The sequence below is a fragment of the Nicotiana tabacum genome, chromosome 17 (assembly GCF_000715075.1).
Source record: "Nicotiana tabacum cultivar K326 chromosome 17, ASM71507v2, whole genome shotgun sequence".
Classification (NCBI taxonomy): Eukaryota; Viridiplantae; Streptophyta; class Magnoliopsida; order Solanales; family Solanaceae; genus Nicotiana; species Nicotiana tabacum.
Window position 1 is genome coordinate 118,895,118 of NC_134096.1, and position 16,584 is coordinate 118,911,701.

Genomic DNA, 16,584 nt, shown 5'->3' on the forward strand with positions numbered 1-16,584 from the left:
CAATGCCCAGGTCCAACAACACACTTTTTACCCAAATGGATGCTAAATCTACATATGCATGTGGCACAATACTCATAGAACAACTTAAACACTTAGTTCTTATAACTACAACCATCAACAGTTCTAGCCAAGACATATAAATAGGATCATGCTAAATAGAAAGGCACACAAGACGCATATAAGGCAAGCCTATATTTTGTAATTCCAGAAACAGAGTTTGATAGTGATAAGATTGACCATCATAGGACAGTAAACCATTCCAAAGAGTTTCAAGGTAAAGCATGAACCAGAAACAACCTAAAGACCTTTAGATGATAGTTTAACAGGATCATGAACAAGAAGCAGGTAGCGTGCAACCTCTGTATGAAGGTTTTAAGTTGAGAACCTTGTGAGAATGTGGTTGCAAACAGCATAACAACATGCTAGTGGGCACAATTTGGCAAACATCACTTAGTTGATCACGAAACTTAACATGATGGACATTAACTATAGCACAAATATTCTAAAGAACTCACATGTCAATTATAGACTACAGGACAAGTAACCATTCATGTTAGTCAACCTCACATGAGATTAATAAAACTACACATTGGTGTTTATCCTAGAAGCAATGCTAAGAATGCAGGATTGACAGGTCAAGGAACACAATTATCAGAGTTACAAATCACAAACAAACATGCTTGGCTAGAGATCAAGACAATTCTATTACATGGGAGAGTCAAGGATCAAATTGCATGAAACAACAGGTTACATATGAAGGATTAAAGCAGACTATGGTTGACCAGTTTCTACAAAAAAAAAACTCAGAAATCCAAGGCATGAATGTGAACTCATAACGGGCAAAAGATACGACATCGAGGCTAACATGAGCATGACTAATCAGACAGAACCTAAGAAGGCCAGAAACCATTTGAATCAATGACATAGAGTGAAGGTATACTACACATGTCGAAACTTATCGAGTTCGATACTAGAGAACATGAAACTGCAGAACATTATCGAGATAATAGAATTATAGAAAGCATACAACTATACAATGCTGGGAGTTCAGAAATAATAAAGAAGCTTAAGGCATGCTTGTCTAAAAGCTCAAACAGTGTGGGCACGCAGAATACACATACATGAACAAGTAGAGGAGTAATAATTAAGGCTAGAAAATGTCAAGAATGCTAACCAGTTGTGAAGATAAATGAGCAAAAGAGTGAGTAACTCAGAATCTCAACAGTGATGGCAAAAGAAAGACAATAGTGATAACCCCAGATCCTAGTGCATCAGAGTTCACAGGAGCTTCAGTGAGCCCGAGTAGTGCTGGCACTAGGGAAGTTAATAGAGAAGATTCTAGTGGCCTTGGCTTTCAGCCAGCAACAATCAAGAGAGCAGAAATAATATAGAAGACGAAAGTTAGAGAACAATCGTAGTTGTTAAGCCGACCAGAGTCTCCTCGAGGGGAAATTGGGGAGGGGTTTATATAGTAATAGGAACTAAAAGAACGAACATGGAAAGAAGATTAATCACACAGAATAAGGAAAGGAAATCAATCGTACAGAATAAGGAAAAGCAAATCAATCATACATAATAAGAAAAAGGAAATCCGTCATACAGAGTAAGAAAAGGACCACATGCAGACCAATTTCAAATCAGAATTAGGGCAATGAGTAAGGAAAATCCTAATTAAGCCGGATTCGATGGAAATATTCCCAAATCGGAGAGATACACCATGCTCTTTGAGGTATCTAGCCGGAATCCCACAATATCTTCAAGATCGAGCCTATTTGGACCCGATTTACACGAGATACACCTTCCATAGATGGAATGGTACTCAATATTACCATATCATAGTGGTAAGCATTTAGAAAAGGCAAGAAAATCTCTTGTTTGAAAGAAATATGCAGAGAAAGGGTGAGATAATTCTGGTCGCTAGGGTTTAGGTTTGAGAGGTGACATGGAGTGTTTAAAGGCGGCGGAGATGGGAAATGGGGTCTTGGGTTTGGGTTATGGGATATAAGGGAAGTGGAGGTTTATTATGGGTCGTTGATCATCTAAGATCAATGGCCATGATCAAAGGGAGATGGGGCGGGTTAGAAGAATGGGTCCCGATCGGGTTATAGAATTACAGGAGATCTGGTTTGAGTTGGGGCATTTATTGGGCTAAGGTGGGGTGTCTTGGCTGCCAAATGGGTCCGAAGAAATGGTCTGGTTTGGGCCAGCTTTTAAAAATAAAGAAATTAAAAGAAATAAAATTAATAAAAATATTTAAATAAGTGCAAAAAATATTACTTAATCAAAATAATCATTTTAAAATAATAGCTGAAGGTTGAACATATAAAAAATTATTTTGACCCTAATAAAATAATAAACGCAATTAATTATAAAGTATAGGCTATTACTGCAAAAATACATAAATTAGTTAAAAATGTAAATGAAATTATATAAAACGAAATAAAATATTGTAGAGCATATATGTGGTCGTAAATAATTAATTTGGGCGATGAAATCATCACAAAATAAATTAAAGGGGTAATTAATACCTATTCAAGTAATTTAAATGCAAGAAAACTAATTTTAAGGCTAAAGAAAAATACTTATATAACTCTTGTAAATTAAGTAATGATGCAAAAAATAATATTTTGAAAGTATATATACTATTGAAAAATATGAGGGCAAAATTGGGTATCAACAATCTGTAATTGATTTTGGCTTTAAATGCCAAAAGTTAGAAAGTGGAAGATTTTTAGAAAGTTTAACCGGGAGTTGACGTTATTGATATCGGGGTCAAAATTTAATTCCAGAAATAGGAACAGCTCCATTATGTCATTTAAGAAGCGTGTGCAAAATTTGGGGTCATTCCGGATTGATCTGATAGGTTTCGACATCGAATGTAGAATTTGGAATTCGTTAGTTTTTATTAAGCTTAAATTGGGGTGCGATTCGTATTTTAGTGTTATTTAATGTACTTTGAGGCATCGGCTAAGTTCGTGTCATGTAATGGGACTTGTTAGTATACTTGGTTAGGGTCCCATGGGGCTCTATTGAGTTTTGGAATAGTTTTTGGAAGCGTTTGGTGTTTTGAACACAAACATGTAATGATCCAAAGGTCCATTTTTAGTTCTAGAGATCGAAATTCAATTTCGAGACTTTCGGGAGTTTGATAATGAATTATAGGAATGATCTGGAATGTTTGGTCTAATTTTATCAAGTCGCGATTGAGTTTTTAGCGCAAAATATGAGTTAATTATTTAACGAGCGAAATTGGTATCGCATTGAGAAAATGAGCTCTGAATTGAGTTTCGATTGAACGACTAGGTTCGTATAATTATTTGTGACTCATAGGAACAAGAATCATCGAATTCCGAGTTCGTATGATGGGGTTAAAGCCTTTCTAATGAAATAATAAATTGCTAGTGCAAGCACGTTCTGATGCGAACCTTTAGTGACGGAAAATGGACTTTTAGTGACGGAACATAGATAGAGGAGACATTGGAGAGACGGAACAGATCTAAAAAAATAGAGGAGAAACAGGAGAAAACGTGACTGATTCTCCTTCCTCAAAGCAGCAGCAAAAATCCACTGTTCTTCACCAAAAAGACCAGTGAAACCCCCCCACAAATTCAAACTTGAAACTAGCTCAAAACCAGTCCATAAATTAGCTCCAAACCACCCACTAATCATCTCCTAAACGCTTCCAAATACCCAGCCGTTTTCTCCCAAAAAACACCCAGTAACAGCCACGAAATCTGCTCGAAATCACCCCCCCAAAATAGCTCCAAAACGAGCTGAAAAATACTCCTTAAACCCAGCAACCATGAGCTGGAAAACAACCCCAATTACCCAGCGAAAATCAGCAAAAAAATAACGACCTCAAACACCTCCAAAAATGACCTGAAAAACTGCCCCAAACCCAGCTGAAATTCCTCCACTAAACAACCATGAAACGAGCTGAAGATTACATCAAAATCCAGTTCCAAAACTACTGCAAATCAACTGCGAAATCAGCTGAAAACCAGTCCTAAAAACCAACCTTCCACCTCCAAACACCACCGTTAAATTTGCTGAATCGAGTCGAGGTCGTCGAGTTTCAAAAGCTCCGGTCAGATGTTCATTCTTGTTCGAATTTTGAAGGAAACAGTCAAGCAGTTGTAATAAGATATGAGTTGTCCGAAGATGAATTCAAGCAAGAAGGTTATTTTGGAATATCGGCATAACTTCAAAAAAGGTAAGTATCTTGCCTAACCTTGAGGAGGGAATTACCCCTTAGGCATTGAGTCTTATGTGGAAAATGTGTAATTGATAACCATGTACGCGAGGTGACGAGTACGTACTTGATTTATATGTGCAAATTACATTGGTTGAAATTCGTAGACGCCCTTATGTATTAAATTAGAAAATTGTTGAAACATAGTAAATTCTTTATTTGTCATGCCTCATTCCTTGTTTGCCGAGGTTATTTTTATATGATAATTTGATGTGATTGCCACTTTAATTTTTATATGAATTCTGTGCATTTGTTGAGTTGACATTTCCTGGAAATAATTTCATTATGGATTTTTCATCTGCAAATAATTAATTAAATAAGATTAAAAAAAGGCGTTAATATATTTATCAGAAATTTGGATTTAAGAAGAGGTTGTTCTTGCTCAGTTATTCTTCCGTCTTTGTTGTTTGCATATTTACTTTGGGACTACGAGGCGTTACCTCGGGAGATCCCCCTGTCTTGCATATTTACTTTTGGGACTACGAGGCGTTACCTCGGGAGATCCCCCAGTATTGCATATTTACTTTTGAGACTACGAGACGTTACCTCGGGAGATCCCCCTATCTTGCATATTTACTTTTGGAACTACGAAGCGGTTCCTCGGGAGATCCTTATGTTGGCATATTTACTTTTGGGACTACGAGGTGGTTCCTTGGGAGATCTCCTGTTGCATATTTACTTTTGGGATTATGAGGCGGTACTTCAGGAGCGCCCATGTTGTTTACCTCTATTTGTTGTGTTGTTGTCTTTCTATAAATTCTCATTTGTTCACTGATCAGTCATTTTATTATATTATTTTATCTTCTACCTTGCGAATTATCCGTGCAGTTGCGATAGAGGTATGGGCTCGAGATGCCGTAAAAATATGAAAGTGGACTGAGACCTGTAATTTATATGATTATGAAATGAGGTGTCACGTGGTGACTTTTACTTGAAAAGAATTATATTCGAAAGATTTTATTTGAAGAATTATATTCGAAAGTTATTCATTTAAAAGAATTATATTCGGAGATATTTACTTGAAAGAATTATATTCGAAAGATTTTATTTGAAGAATTATATTCTGAGATATTTATTTGAAAGAATTATGTTCGAAAGATTTTATTTGAAAAACTATATTCGAAAATATTTATTTGAAAGAATTATATTTGAAAGGTTTTATTTGAGGGAATTATATTCGAAAGACTTATAGATAAAAGATGTATATTTTGAAGGACTTGATTAATTGGTTGTGTTGTGTTCATTATTCGTTTGGGCAATTTTTATGGTGTTCTTGTTGCCTTGTTATTTATATTATTAGTTGATTATTGTTGCTATCATTGCTAGTTGTTTTTTAGTACTATTGTATACTACTATTGTACTCATACTACACTTCTGTATATTTTTGTGCAAAGCCAGGTGTTGGAGATATCAGATTCGGACAGAGATTAAAGTGTAATCGCAAGGATTCAAGGTAGGACTGCTTGGTCGTAACAGTCCCTTGGAATCTTTCCATTATATTGTATTGTCATCTCTTATTCGAACAGTATTGTATATTCGATCCTTGAGATCATTGCATGTATTCAGTTAGAGTTCATGACTCTGTATTACCAGTCTTGGGAGGTTGTTATAATTATTTCTGTTGTTGGTTTCAACACTTGTATGAAATTATATGTTAAAGAAATGGCTTGAATTGTAATTGTAATCGGCTTACCTAGTCTTAGAGAATAAGTACTATCACGACGCCTGTGGTAGGATTTTGGATCATGACAATTGGTTATTATGCCACTTCGTACTTCGTTTAGTTTCATTTCAATTTAATTGGTTTTACTTATTTGAATTGTTTAAAAAAAACTGGATCAGGGATTTCTCTAACGTTGGCTTGCCTAGTAAGTGAAATGTTAGGCGTCATCACGGTCCCGAAAGTGGGAATTCCGGGTCGTGACAGAAAGTAACTTAAATTACATATTTGTCCAGTATGAAACTTATTTTTAAAGGGTAAAAATAACGAACGAAATCTCACTAAGAGTCACCGTGCGTTTAATATAGTATATCAGTAAAATATACTATTTCAAAAAGTTATAAAAAATATTAATAAACAATGTGTTTGACTTTTAAAATAAAAATTAACAAAACATGTATAAGTTCTTAAAAACGATGACTACTAAAGTTATAGTTGGCTCAATGAAGAAAGAATTCCTTTCGTAAAAGTTCTTAGTTGCCTTATTGTAGTTTTCGAGGAGTTCTATAGAAATATCTTATAAAAGAATATTGTTATTTTTATGACCTAATACAAAAATAAACAAAAAATATATAAAATACTATTATGAACAAAGATTTGTCAAATAAGATAAATTAAATAAATAAATTTCTCTGCCATTTTGGGAATGAAGAGGTTGGTGTTATGCTCATAGAAAAGATTGATAAGGGGAAACGTAAAGTCTAAATGACTTATATTTCTTACAGCAAATAATTTAATATAGAAGAGGTTGGTGTTATGCTCATAGAAAAAATTGATAAGGGACAATGTAATGTCTAAATGACTTATATTGTTTTACAGCAAATAATTTAATATAGAACATAAAGGAGTTGTCATTTGTAAAATAATAATAGTATTATATTATTTCCTCCTTATTGCTTCAAGTTTGTATTTTTATGAATTTGACTCTTAATACTATTATAACCAATTTTGCCATATGCTAATGATATTATTATCAAAACAAATTTATGTGTACTATAAGATTTGTCAATTTTAAAATAATTTTACTTATATGATGAATATGAAAAATAATTAAATTGATTCTTTAGTTAATTCAAAGGCTTAATTATCTGTTCGTTACATTAAAGGAAACAATTATTTTCTGTTGATTCACATTCTTTATATCAGCTCATCTAATTTAAGTAATTAATTATAATTATACTGTTATCTAAATTATATTATCAAAGAGTAAAATAATTATTTTGATATTTCACTTTTAGGATTTTTATGTTTGTAAAATCATTAATGTACTTGACTCTTGTCAACCATTTAAATATTTTGTTAGTATTTTGTTCAACATTGATCGATGTTTTCAAATATTATGTAATTATTATTATTAATATTGCTATTATTTTTATTATTATTAAAAAAGAATTGGCCGAAAGAATGAAAATTCATGCGCATGTCGAGTCTTGGATAGTTTAATTAGGATTAAACAAAGTTAACAATATAAATTCCTTAGGTGAATGAAGTTCCTATTTATTAGAGCCTTTGCATAATTTCAAATAAGGAATGTTTTAACAACCAATGTTTTAGTTGATTTGTAATTCTTAAATATTAGGAAAATAATTAATTTATAATTATAATTTTATCCAATGTGAAACATATTCTAAAGGGATATAAAAGGCGAACGATATTTTGATTAGGGGTTTAGTGCTTTTAATATAGTACTAGTCTCAAGGTACGCGTGATGCGCGTGTATTCTATCTCAATGAGTGCTAATTTATTTAAAATTTATGTTTAAATAATAAAATAAAAGTATAAGCTCGTGAAGATGATCATATATATTAATCATGTATAATAACTCAATAAATAAAGAAAGTATCATAAAAACCCTCAATCATAAGTCAATAATTCAACTTAAAATTTATTTTATTTTAATAATATTATAACTTTAAATTCACAAGTTATCATGCTTCCTTCTCAGTTTCAACAAGAACAAGTCCTTAAAATTGTAAATAGTGCTGAAGGATAGAACTTAAAATATATAATCAGGCAACTAATAATCTACAACTTTCATATGATCGCAAAATCAAATTAAATAGCAATGAAAATTTAAAAAAATATTTAAAAGGTGTAATGATCTGATTGGTCGTTTTGAGAATTAGCGTTCCGTTTGGTAATTTAAGGTTTTGAGCAGCTTCATGTTATGTGTTATGACGTGCGTGCGTGGTCAAGTTCGGATTTTAGATGATTCGGGATTGATTTGAAAGAAGGATTCTTGTTTTAGAAGTTTAAGCGGTAAGAGTTTATCGGGGTTTGACTTTTATGTATACGATTCCGAAATAGCATTTTGATGGTTCCAATAGCTCCGTATGGTAATTTTGGTCTTAGGAGCGTGTCCGGATGTTGATTTGGAGGTTTGTACGTCGTTTCTGCATGAATTGGCGAAAGTTGGAAGAATGGAAGATTTTGAAAAGTTTGACCGAGAGTTGACTTTATCGATGTCGGGTTCGGATCCCGATTATGGAAGTCGAGATAGGTTCGTACTATCATTTATGACTTGTGTGCAATATTTAAAATCAATCGGAGTTGGTTTGCTATGAATCAACATTATTTTTGGATTTCGGAAGTTCATAAGTTTCTTAGGCTTGAATTGATGCGCGATTCATGATCCTAGTGTTGTTAGAGGCAATTTGAGGCTTAGAGCAAGTTCATATCATGTTTTGGGACTTGTTAGTATACTTAGTTGGGGTCCCATGGGGCTCGGGTGAGTTTCGGATGGAAATGGATTGTGTCGCGCTCTTATTTGATGTTTCAATATTGTTTCTTTTGGCATAAAGGGTACCATATTGTACAAACGGAATTCGATTTGTGATTTAATCAAACCATCAGATCCGTATCGTAAATACAGAACCACAGCAATAAGAATCGTCGCATTCGGAGGTCGTATGAGAGGGTTGTGCCCATTTTCGTGTCGGAAAAGACTGCTGTTTTTCTGGAGTTTGAGGGAACAGAGGTAAATCGCAGGTGTCAAATGCGATTTATAAGTCTCAGGTGTCAAATGCCATTTATAACTCTCAGGTGTAAAATACAATTTATAAATCCTAGGTGTCAAATGTGACTTGCCTAGAGAGGTTTCTAAAAACGGGGGTTTCACCATTTTTATCATATTTTGAGTTATAGACTTTGGATTTAGGCGATATTTGAGGGGTTCTTCATGTGGTTGTTTGGGGTAAGTAATCTTTACATGGATTTAATTTTATTTCATGATTTTATTTTTATTTTTATCATTAAATTAGTGAATTGAATGGAAGAAAATGAAAATTTTGTAAAATCTTTCAAAAATGTAAAATGAGGACTTGAAGGGCGATTCGATATCGGAACTTGATAATTTTGGTATGGTTGGACTCGTATCAAAATTGATGTTTGAATTTTATAAATTTTATCGGGTTCTGAGGTGCGGGCCCGGGGTTAACGTTTTAGGTTGACTTTTTAATTTTAATTAAAGACCAAAGCTTTATTATCCGGAATTGTTTCCTATGAGTTTTATTTATGATTTGAAGTTATTTTGGCTAGATTTGATCCTTCCAAAGGTTGTTTCACCAGATAAGGTCATTTTAGAGTATCGGTCTAGCTTCTTTGAGGTAAGTATCTTACCTAACTTTGTGTGGGATTGTATGGGGGAAGCTACCCCTTAGGATTTGAGTCATTTGTGCTAATTGTGTCATGTGAAGGCCGTGTACGCGAGGTGACGAGTACGTACTCGGGCTTATTTGTGAAAATTTGACCGTTTAGGGCTTTCAGGTTCTTATGTTCATTAGATGTGAAGTTGTTTTAGCATGTTAAATCCTTCATTTACTAAATTCACCCTTATATGTCTTATTTGGAATTGATTGATTCGTGTTCTACCCTTGTTGCCAATTAATCTCTTATGTGCCTTAATTGAAGTTGTTGCCTCTTTATTGCCTAGTTGTCTTTCCCGTAGTTATTTAACCTTAATTAAAGTTATTATTATTTCTTTCGTAATTGCTTAACCTTAATTGAAGTTATTGTTATTTCTTCCGTAATTGTTTAGCTTTAATTGAAATTTTGTTGTCCCTTTCATTGTTGACATGTTCTTACTTGGGGTCATTGATTTATGTTATCTCTCTTATCGTCGAATCGCACTCTTGTGAAATTATTATTACACATTATCTCTCCCTTGTTAAGCTATTCTTATTGAGACCATTACTCCTTGTTGTGTCTTTCTTTGTGAGCACGTTCTTCCGTTTCTTTGTGTTCTGAAGTTCTTGTATTGATTTACTTGCCGTACTCTTGTGTTACCGTTATTGTTGTTGTACTCAGTGTTGTTGAGCTGAGGGCTATGTGTGGCTGTGATATTGAAACTGTTTTGAGAAAATATTGTGACATATGGGCACATGTTGTGAAAGTCATTTTATTGTGTTGTTATGTTTTGGCACACGTGGTATTGTTTAGAGGATTGTCGGGGTGTTCGCACGTGAGTTGTCCGTGCTGTTGTTATTATTGATATTTGCACATGCGGCGCGACAAGGCGGGATATATATGTAGGTTTGCGCATGTGGCGAGACAAGGTGGAAATATTATTGTGCGCGTGCGGTGAGACAAGGCGAGCATTTACCTTATTATTGTGCACATGGCGAGACAAGGTGGGCTATATCGGGGAATGACTTGTGATGGCCTGGGGGCATTGTTATTGTTGATATTTGTATAGTGGTGTGCCTACCTTGTGTGAGTTATACCTTGTACATTTTGTGGTGATCGTTTCTTATGTGCCATTCATTGTCTCTAATCTTACTTGTTGACTTGAATTGGGATAGAACACTTACACAAGCATACACGTAATTAATCACCCATATCGGTTAAGAAGATGAATCTTGATGTTATTGACCATTTACATGTACTCCCGTTTACTTGCTTTCTGTGTGAGAGTTGTTCTATTGGCATGTGAATTGTCCGTGTGGTCATGGATCATTATTATTGTTGGCACGTGAGTTGTCCATGCGAATATTTGATATTGTCACATTTTTGGCACGTGAGTCATCTGTGCAGTTATGAAATGTAATGTGGGCACAAGATGCCAAGTGATTAGGGTTCACGAATTAGGACCCGTGAAATGTGACTATGAGGTGAAGTACCTCGGGGAAATCTTTGAACAAATCTTGTGTGGAAGCGGTTTGCTCCTATTGAATTATTACTTGTTCCCTCTACTTGCTTTCACCGGACTTTAACTGTATTCAACTTATTCCACGGCGTTATTACCTGTTTGTTTCCCTGCTGCTAATTGTTGCTCTTAGTTTCCTATTACAAGCACTGTTTGGTATTGTTTTCATGCTTAGTTTTATTCTGATATTGTTCTCTTTTAGTTTCACATTCATACTTGTACAGGTTATTTGATATAGTAGGTGTCTTGACTGTTCCTCGTTTTTACTTCACCGAGGTTAGTCTTGGTACTTACTGGGTACTACTATCGTGTACTCATGCTACGCTTTTTGCACATTTTTGTGCAGATACAGGTACTAAAGAGTTGGCTGATCAGTAGCTAGCTATTCAGACTTTGCTTTGGAAACTCAAGGTATACCTGTCGTCGTATTCGCAGGCCTCGGAGTCACCTTCTGATATTGTACTTATACTATTTATTTCTATTGTGAAACAGTTGTACTTTGAAGACTTTCTAGTAAACTCAATAGAGCTTATGAAAACATAATTCGCTAATTACACAAAAGTCTCTGCACGAACCTCCTACTGCTATTCATTTTCCTAGACTTGTTAAATTTCTCTATTCTCTCCGTTTTAATCTGTGCAATTGCCAGCTCTTTTTGTACCGTATGCCCTCTAAAAATTCTCCAATTCCTTGCCCTCCATATATGGGGTATATAATTTCTTCCCACAGTGTAGCTATCACTTCCTTTTTTACCTTGCTTCCCGTGCTTCCTCTTTATGTTGGCCAATACATGCTGATAGTTACCGAGCGAGATATGAACACCAGTCCATTGGAACAGGGAATCACGGATTGTTTTTGCCCAATTACAGTCCACAAACAAGTGTTGATGAGATTCCTTAGTGTTGTCATCACATAAACATCAATTAGCATCTGTTACTCGAACGTGTAACTTAATTAATCTCTCCTTTAACAGCAATCTGCCTTGCATTGCAAGCCAAACTATGAACATGTGCTTTGGTTGAGCTATGAACTTGTGGTTTTTCTTCCCTACTTTGCAAATACTTTTTAGTGTTTGACATTTCTTGGTTGACCAAAGATATATAGAAGTAGCAGATTGAGAGCCACTTTGTTGAAAAGTTTTCCATATATTAGCAATTCCCTTTTGATGTCTGTAGTAGAATTAAATAAGAGGAAAGAAGTACCAATCTATCCTATTAAGGGGTATCCGTGAGCAATGGCGGAACAAAAAACTAATACAAGGGGATTCAAAGAAAATTTAGAATATCATATTTGGGATTTAAACCTATGATCTATAACAACTTTTAAACGCCTTCACTACTACACTTTTTCTTTTTGTCAAGGGAATCAACGGCTTACTTATAACTTAAAATTTTAATTTACCCTATTTATACAGTGTAATTTTCCAGTTCAATACCTTCCCTCCACTTAAATTAGCCACTGTCCATGAGCCCATGAAACATATCGAGATTGATTGTTATTTTGTGCTGAGAGGAAAGCCGATTGATAGGTGCTAGTTTCCTTGGATTTTGTGTATACTTCTTTTCAACTTGAATGACAGTCCCTTTCAGCTTCAGCGAGGGGTGTTGGGGTGGATTTCGGTCTGGCCATACGTATATAAACCCACTCAAGCCTAACATCAAAAAGCCCATTCTAGAAGCAGTTCACGTCTAATTTTATTATTCTCACTGTTATGTTTCTTTTATGTAAATTGAAATGCTTGAGATTTTTTAGAATCTAAGGTGATGTTCATTTACAACTTACTCTTTTACTCATATCTTTCATATGGTCTCTAAGGTTTTCTCACTAATATATTAGATTTCTCTCTTCCATTCTTGATGGTTTCAGTATTATCTTATCTCTCAAGCATTTCGGCCTTCAAATTTTCATGTATCACGAAGTACTAAATTTATTTCTTTAAAAGAAAAAAGGAGGAACAAAAATTGTGTGATGCTCACAACTATTGGATGATTTGATTTTTATTTCTTGATTTTTCACGATGGAGCGGTATTTGAGCTGTTTATGTCTCTTGAGATTTTCAAGCACATTATCATCCACTAACTTGTATCTCCAAAATATCAAGTCATTAATATACTTTTAAGTAAAACAAGTATGTTTTCTTAATATAAGAAATTTATTCAATTGAATCTACACTCAAAAGGAAAACCACAAGTTCCATATTTCAGAGGCTAACTTTGCTGCTATCTCGAAAAATCCACGAGGCAAATACTGAACATGCATAACTACTAGCTATGGGTAGGAAAGTAACAATAATAACAAAATGATACTAATAAATAAGATGATTATCAGCTGAGTAAATCAGAATTTATAGCTTTAAGAGCTTCATCAGCCATGATCTTATGCATTTTCTCTGAGGGATGAACTGCGTCCCAGAACGCAAACTTTGTTCGATCAGCACAAGTTGTCAACCCTTTACAAGTCTCTCCATACTCAGTTGTTCCTGTCCCACAACAGCCTTTACTTGTCTCTTCAAAACCTGTTAGTAATTCATTCATTTCATTAATTAGTACCAACCATTTATCACTCTTCAGTAGTTAATTTGACCAACTTTTAAAGTGAATCTTGATGTATATAATCTTATTACTTGAGAATAATTAGATTTACAAAACGCCAAGAAGTTGGAAATTCTTTTGTTTCAAAACGCGAAGAATTTCCTTGAAAAACGTTGACCGAAATGGACACAATTAGCTCCTTACCGAATTTATGGGGGTTTTGGACTGCTTCTTGAATGATGCTATAGATGTCTATAAAGGAAGCTTTGATCCCAAATAATCTTTTTAGAGTTTGCAACTCTCTTTTGAGTTTCAAATTGAAAGAGAAAGCAACTTTGTTCAAATCATCGTCACACTTAGTTTCATCATCTCGAATGGTTCTAATAAGTGGTTCACATCCAAGAGGAGGAACTCCTACCACTGCTAATCTTCTTGCTCCTACACCATGAATTATATCCTGCCAAAGTTCTTCTCATCATCAATTTATATAATTTAAATCTATAAGCATGAAACGCCGTAACTTTGCTCGGCCAACTCTTTCATAATTTTACTACCTAGAACTACTATATATAGAAAAAGACATGTATCCCTAAGTACAAAACATGAGAAATTTAGAAAATAGAGAAAATAATAATATTTGATTCGATTAGGACTTGCATGCTTTTAGCGAAAAATTAGGTTTTATAATATGTGTTCTAGCAGTTAATGAAAAGGGTGAAATCTATGGAAAACCAGGTTCAAATTCTAATAAAGTTAAATAGTCGGGCAAGTTATATTAGCGATCACCATCGTTAGTAAAACAAAAACGTATATACTCGTCTTTAAACATAAGAGGAGAGAATGAGGACCTTGACGTGAGTAAACATGGAATGGATCAAGAAGTTCTGGTATTGTTCCACCGAGTATTGCTTTGAACGTACAACTTCCACAAAGTAATTTTGGAGAAAGTCATTAGTTCCCATACTTAGTATATATAGTGCATTTTTCATGACTTCACTTGCTTTCTCAGCTCCCATCATTTGCCTCAAGTGGATTTCATAGTGCCTGAGATATTCCCTTTGCTTGGCTAGTGACATTGCATTCTGATTTTATCAGAAAAAACATTTAAAGACAAAAAGTTAATCCAAAAAACATAAAACTGAAATACAAAATTAAGGACCAATGAGTAGCTAGATGTAGCTAGGAGAACATACAGACAAATTAGCAGTGAGATCATCATAACCAGAGCCAGCTGATGCAAAACTAATGCCATGTAGCATATCCATCTTGTTGATTTGTGGGTCGAGAAATCCTCTTGTCATGTTCACGTAACCAAGTGCCTCCGCTGCAATACGGAATTTTTACTTCAAATTAAATTAGAGGCTCTTTTACTTTATTTTATCTTTATGTGGGGGAAGGGGAGTTGGAGGATTAGGAACTTAGCTACTTCAAATCTTCTAAAAGCAAGACGGAAAGAAATGGTAATTAACAAAAATCCTTTTTATCATATTCGACGTAACTGTCAATTTCGGTACATACATAAACCTATTGTGATGAAACTGAAAACAGATCACAAAGCTTACAAACTAATCCAGTAAAGGCAGGGATTACTATTAGGCAAGATCATATTTAAGGAAGATGGCCAAATTTGTCCCCCTTCTCTCAATTATGTTTTAAAATTACCCTCCATTATATATGAATACCCATATTATTAGCGAATCGTCTCGTGCATTTGACCCTAACGACATGGACTTGAAACCTTTGAACCCGGTTAAAATTTTTACAGAGTAAATTCCATGTGTCAAAATACTTTCTTAAAAAATCCAAAATTTGTACTTCTACTTTTAACTATATTTTAAAATTACCCTAAACCCGGTTACTATTTATGTATTTTCCAAATTAAACAAATGGCCAAGCATCAACACTTATTACTCAAACATATACATACAACCAGAAAAATAGCAATACTTGTAAAATTTTCTACAGTAGTATTTATTTCTTCTGCATCTTTTATTACTCTAACTAATAAGAAGTAGTAGCAAGGAAAAGAAAATATTGAGAGTTACCAATGAAGTCAGTTGCAAGTTTGCCATTAGAGAACCTGCCAGTAGGTTGAGAATTGGAAAGGTCCAACCCATAAGGCAAGTAATTGGCCTTGTTTAGAGTAGAAAGATGGTTGTTGTTTCCAGGATCTACACTTGAATCTCCAAACACCAAGATACATGTCACATTGTTCTTCGCTGCCATTTTCCTCAGCTCACCTATTTCTATGGCTTCTAATACAGCATTATGATGAAAAAGCACCAGTGCCAGAAATATGAGAATCAACCTCACTGACATTTTGACGCTTTTCATTTCATTCAAACGAAAAAAAGAACAGATGCTTAGTATATAAGGTTGCTGCTTCGGAATAGTACTGTGGCAAAGTGAACTCTGCCTGTGTCTTAAATAGTGTAAAGGGACTTTAATATTGTTAGGTCAACAAGCAGCGACCTATTATGCGGTGGCAGACAAAGGAAATTGAAGTCAGTTAGACGTTTGTGTGAATCTTTTGGCAAAGTAACTCTACTAGTTAATTTTACACTGTTGTCACTCAATATCCACTATAATAGTAGGGGGAAATTTTAAAGACCTTCTTCCTGGTTTGATGTTGGCAATATTACTTGATTGAACTATTGACCCTTAACTTTTTCTATTTTTTGATTTCTATCTTCAGCCACGTCTGTAGGTAATACAGATGCTTAATTGGACCGTCTTCATTGGCCATAGTATCTTCAATCTTCATCATGTAGATTGACACTATCTTAATTAATGCACTTAGTATTTGTTACTCCGTCCATTTGTTTGACGGGACACGACACCTTAAATTAAACATACTATCATATTTGTAAATAGTTAAAAAAGGAAAATGCAATTTAAATTAGAACAAATAGAATCGATATATATGTGGAAGCCGCAA

At 34.4% G+C, this 16,584-nt stretch overlaps 1 protein-coding gene across 1 annotated transcript; it reads right to left on the reverse strand.

The window, feature by feature from the left end:
- Positions 1-13,248: 13,248 nt before the first annotated feature.
- Positions 13,249-16,061, reverse strand: LOC107784651 (GDSL esterase/lipase At5g45950). The gene is made up of 5 exons (XM_016605809.2): positions 15,692-16,061; positions 14,840-14,970; positions 14,495-14,728; positions 13,851-14,103; positions 13,249-13,630 (listed from the first exon to the last, which is right to left on the reverse strand). Exons 1-5 carry the CDS (start codon positions 15,978-15,980, stop codon positions 13,440-13,442), a joined length of 1,098 nt encoding a protein of 365 aa, XP_016461295.1. The 5' UTR covers positions 15,981-16,061; the 3' UTR covers positions 13,249-13,439.
- Between the last annotated feature and the right edge of the window lie 523 nt (positions 16,062-16,584).

What these genes read in the sequence shown, in the direction of transcription:
- LOC107784651 (XM_016605809.2), bottom strand. Translation starts at nt 15,980, where the DNA reads ATGAAAAGCGTCAAAATGTCAGTGAGGTTGATTCTCATATTTCTGGCA. An exon ending in ATCTCACTGCTAATTTGTCT is followed by an intron (nt 14,729 to 14,839) that starts GTATGTTCTCCT and finishes TGATAAAATCAG; the next exon opens with AATGCAATGTCACTAGCCAA. An exon ending in CCATGTTTACTCACGTCAAG is followed by an intron (nt 14,104 to 14,494) that starts GTCCTCATTCTC and finishes GAACTTTGGCAG; the next exon opens with GATATAATTCATGGTGTAGG.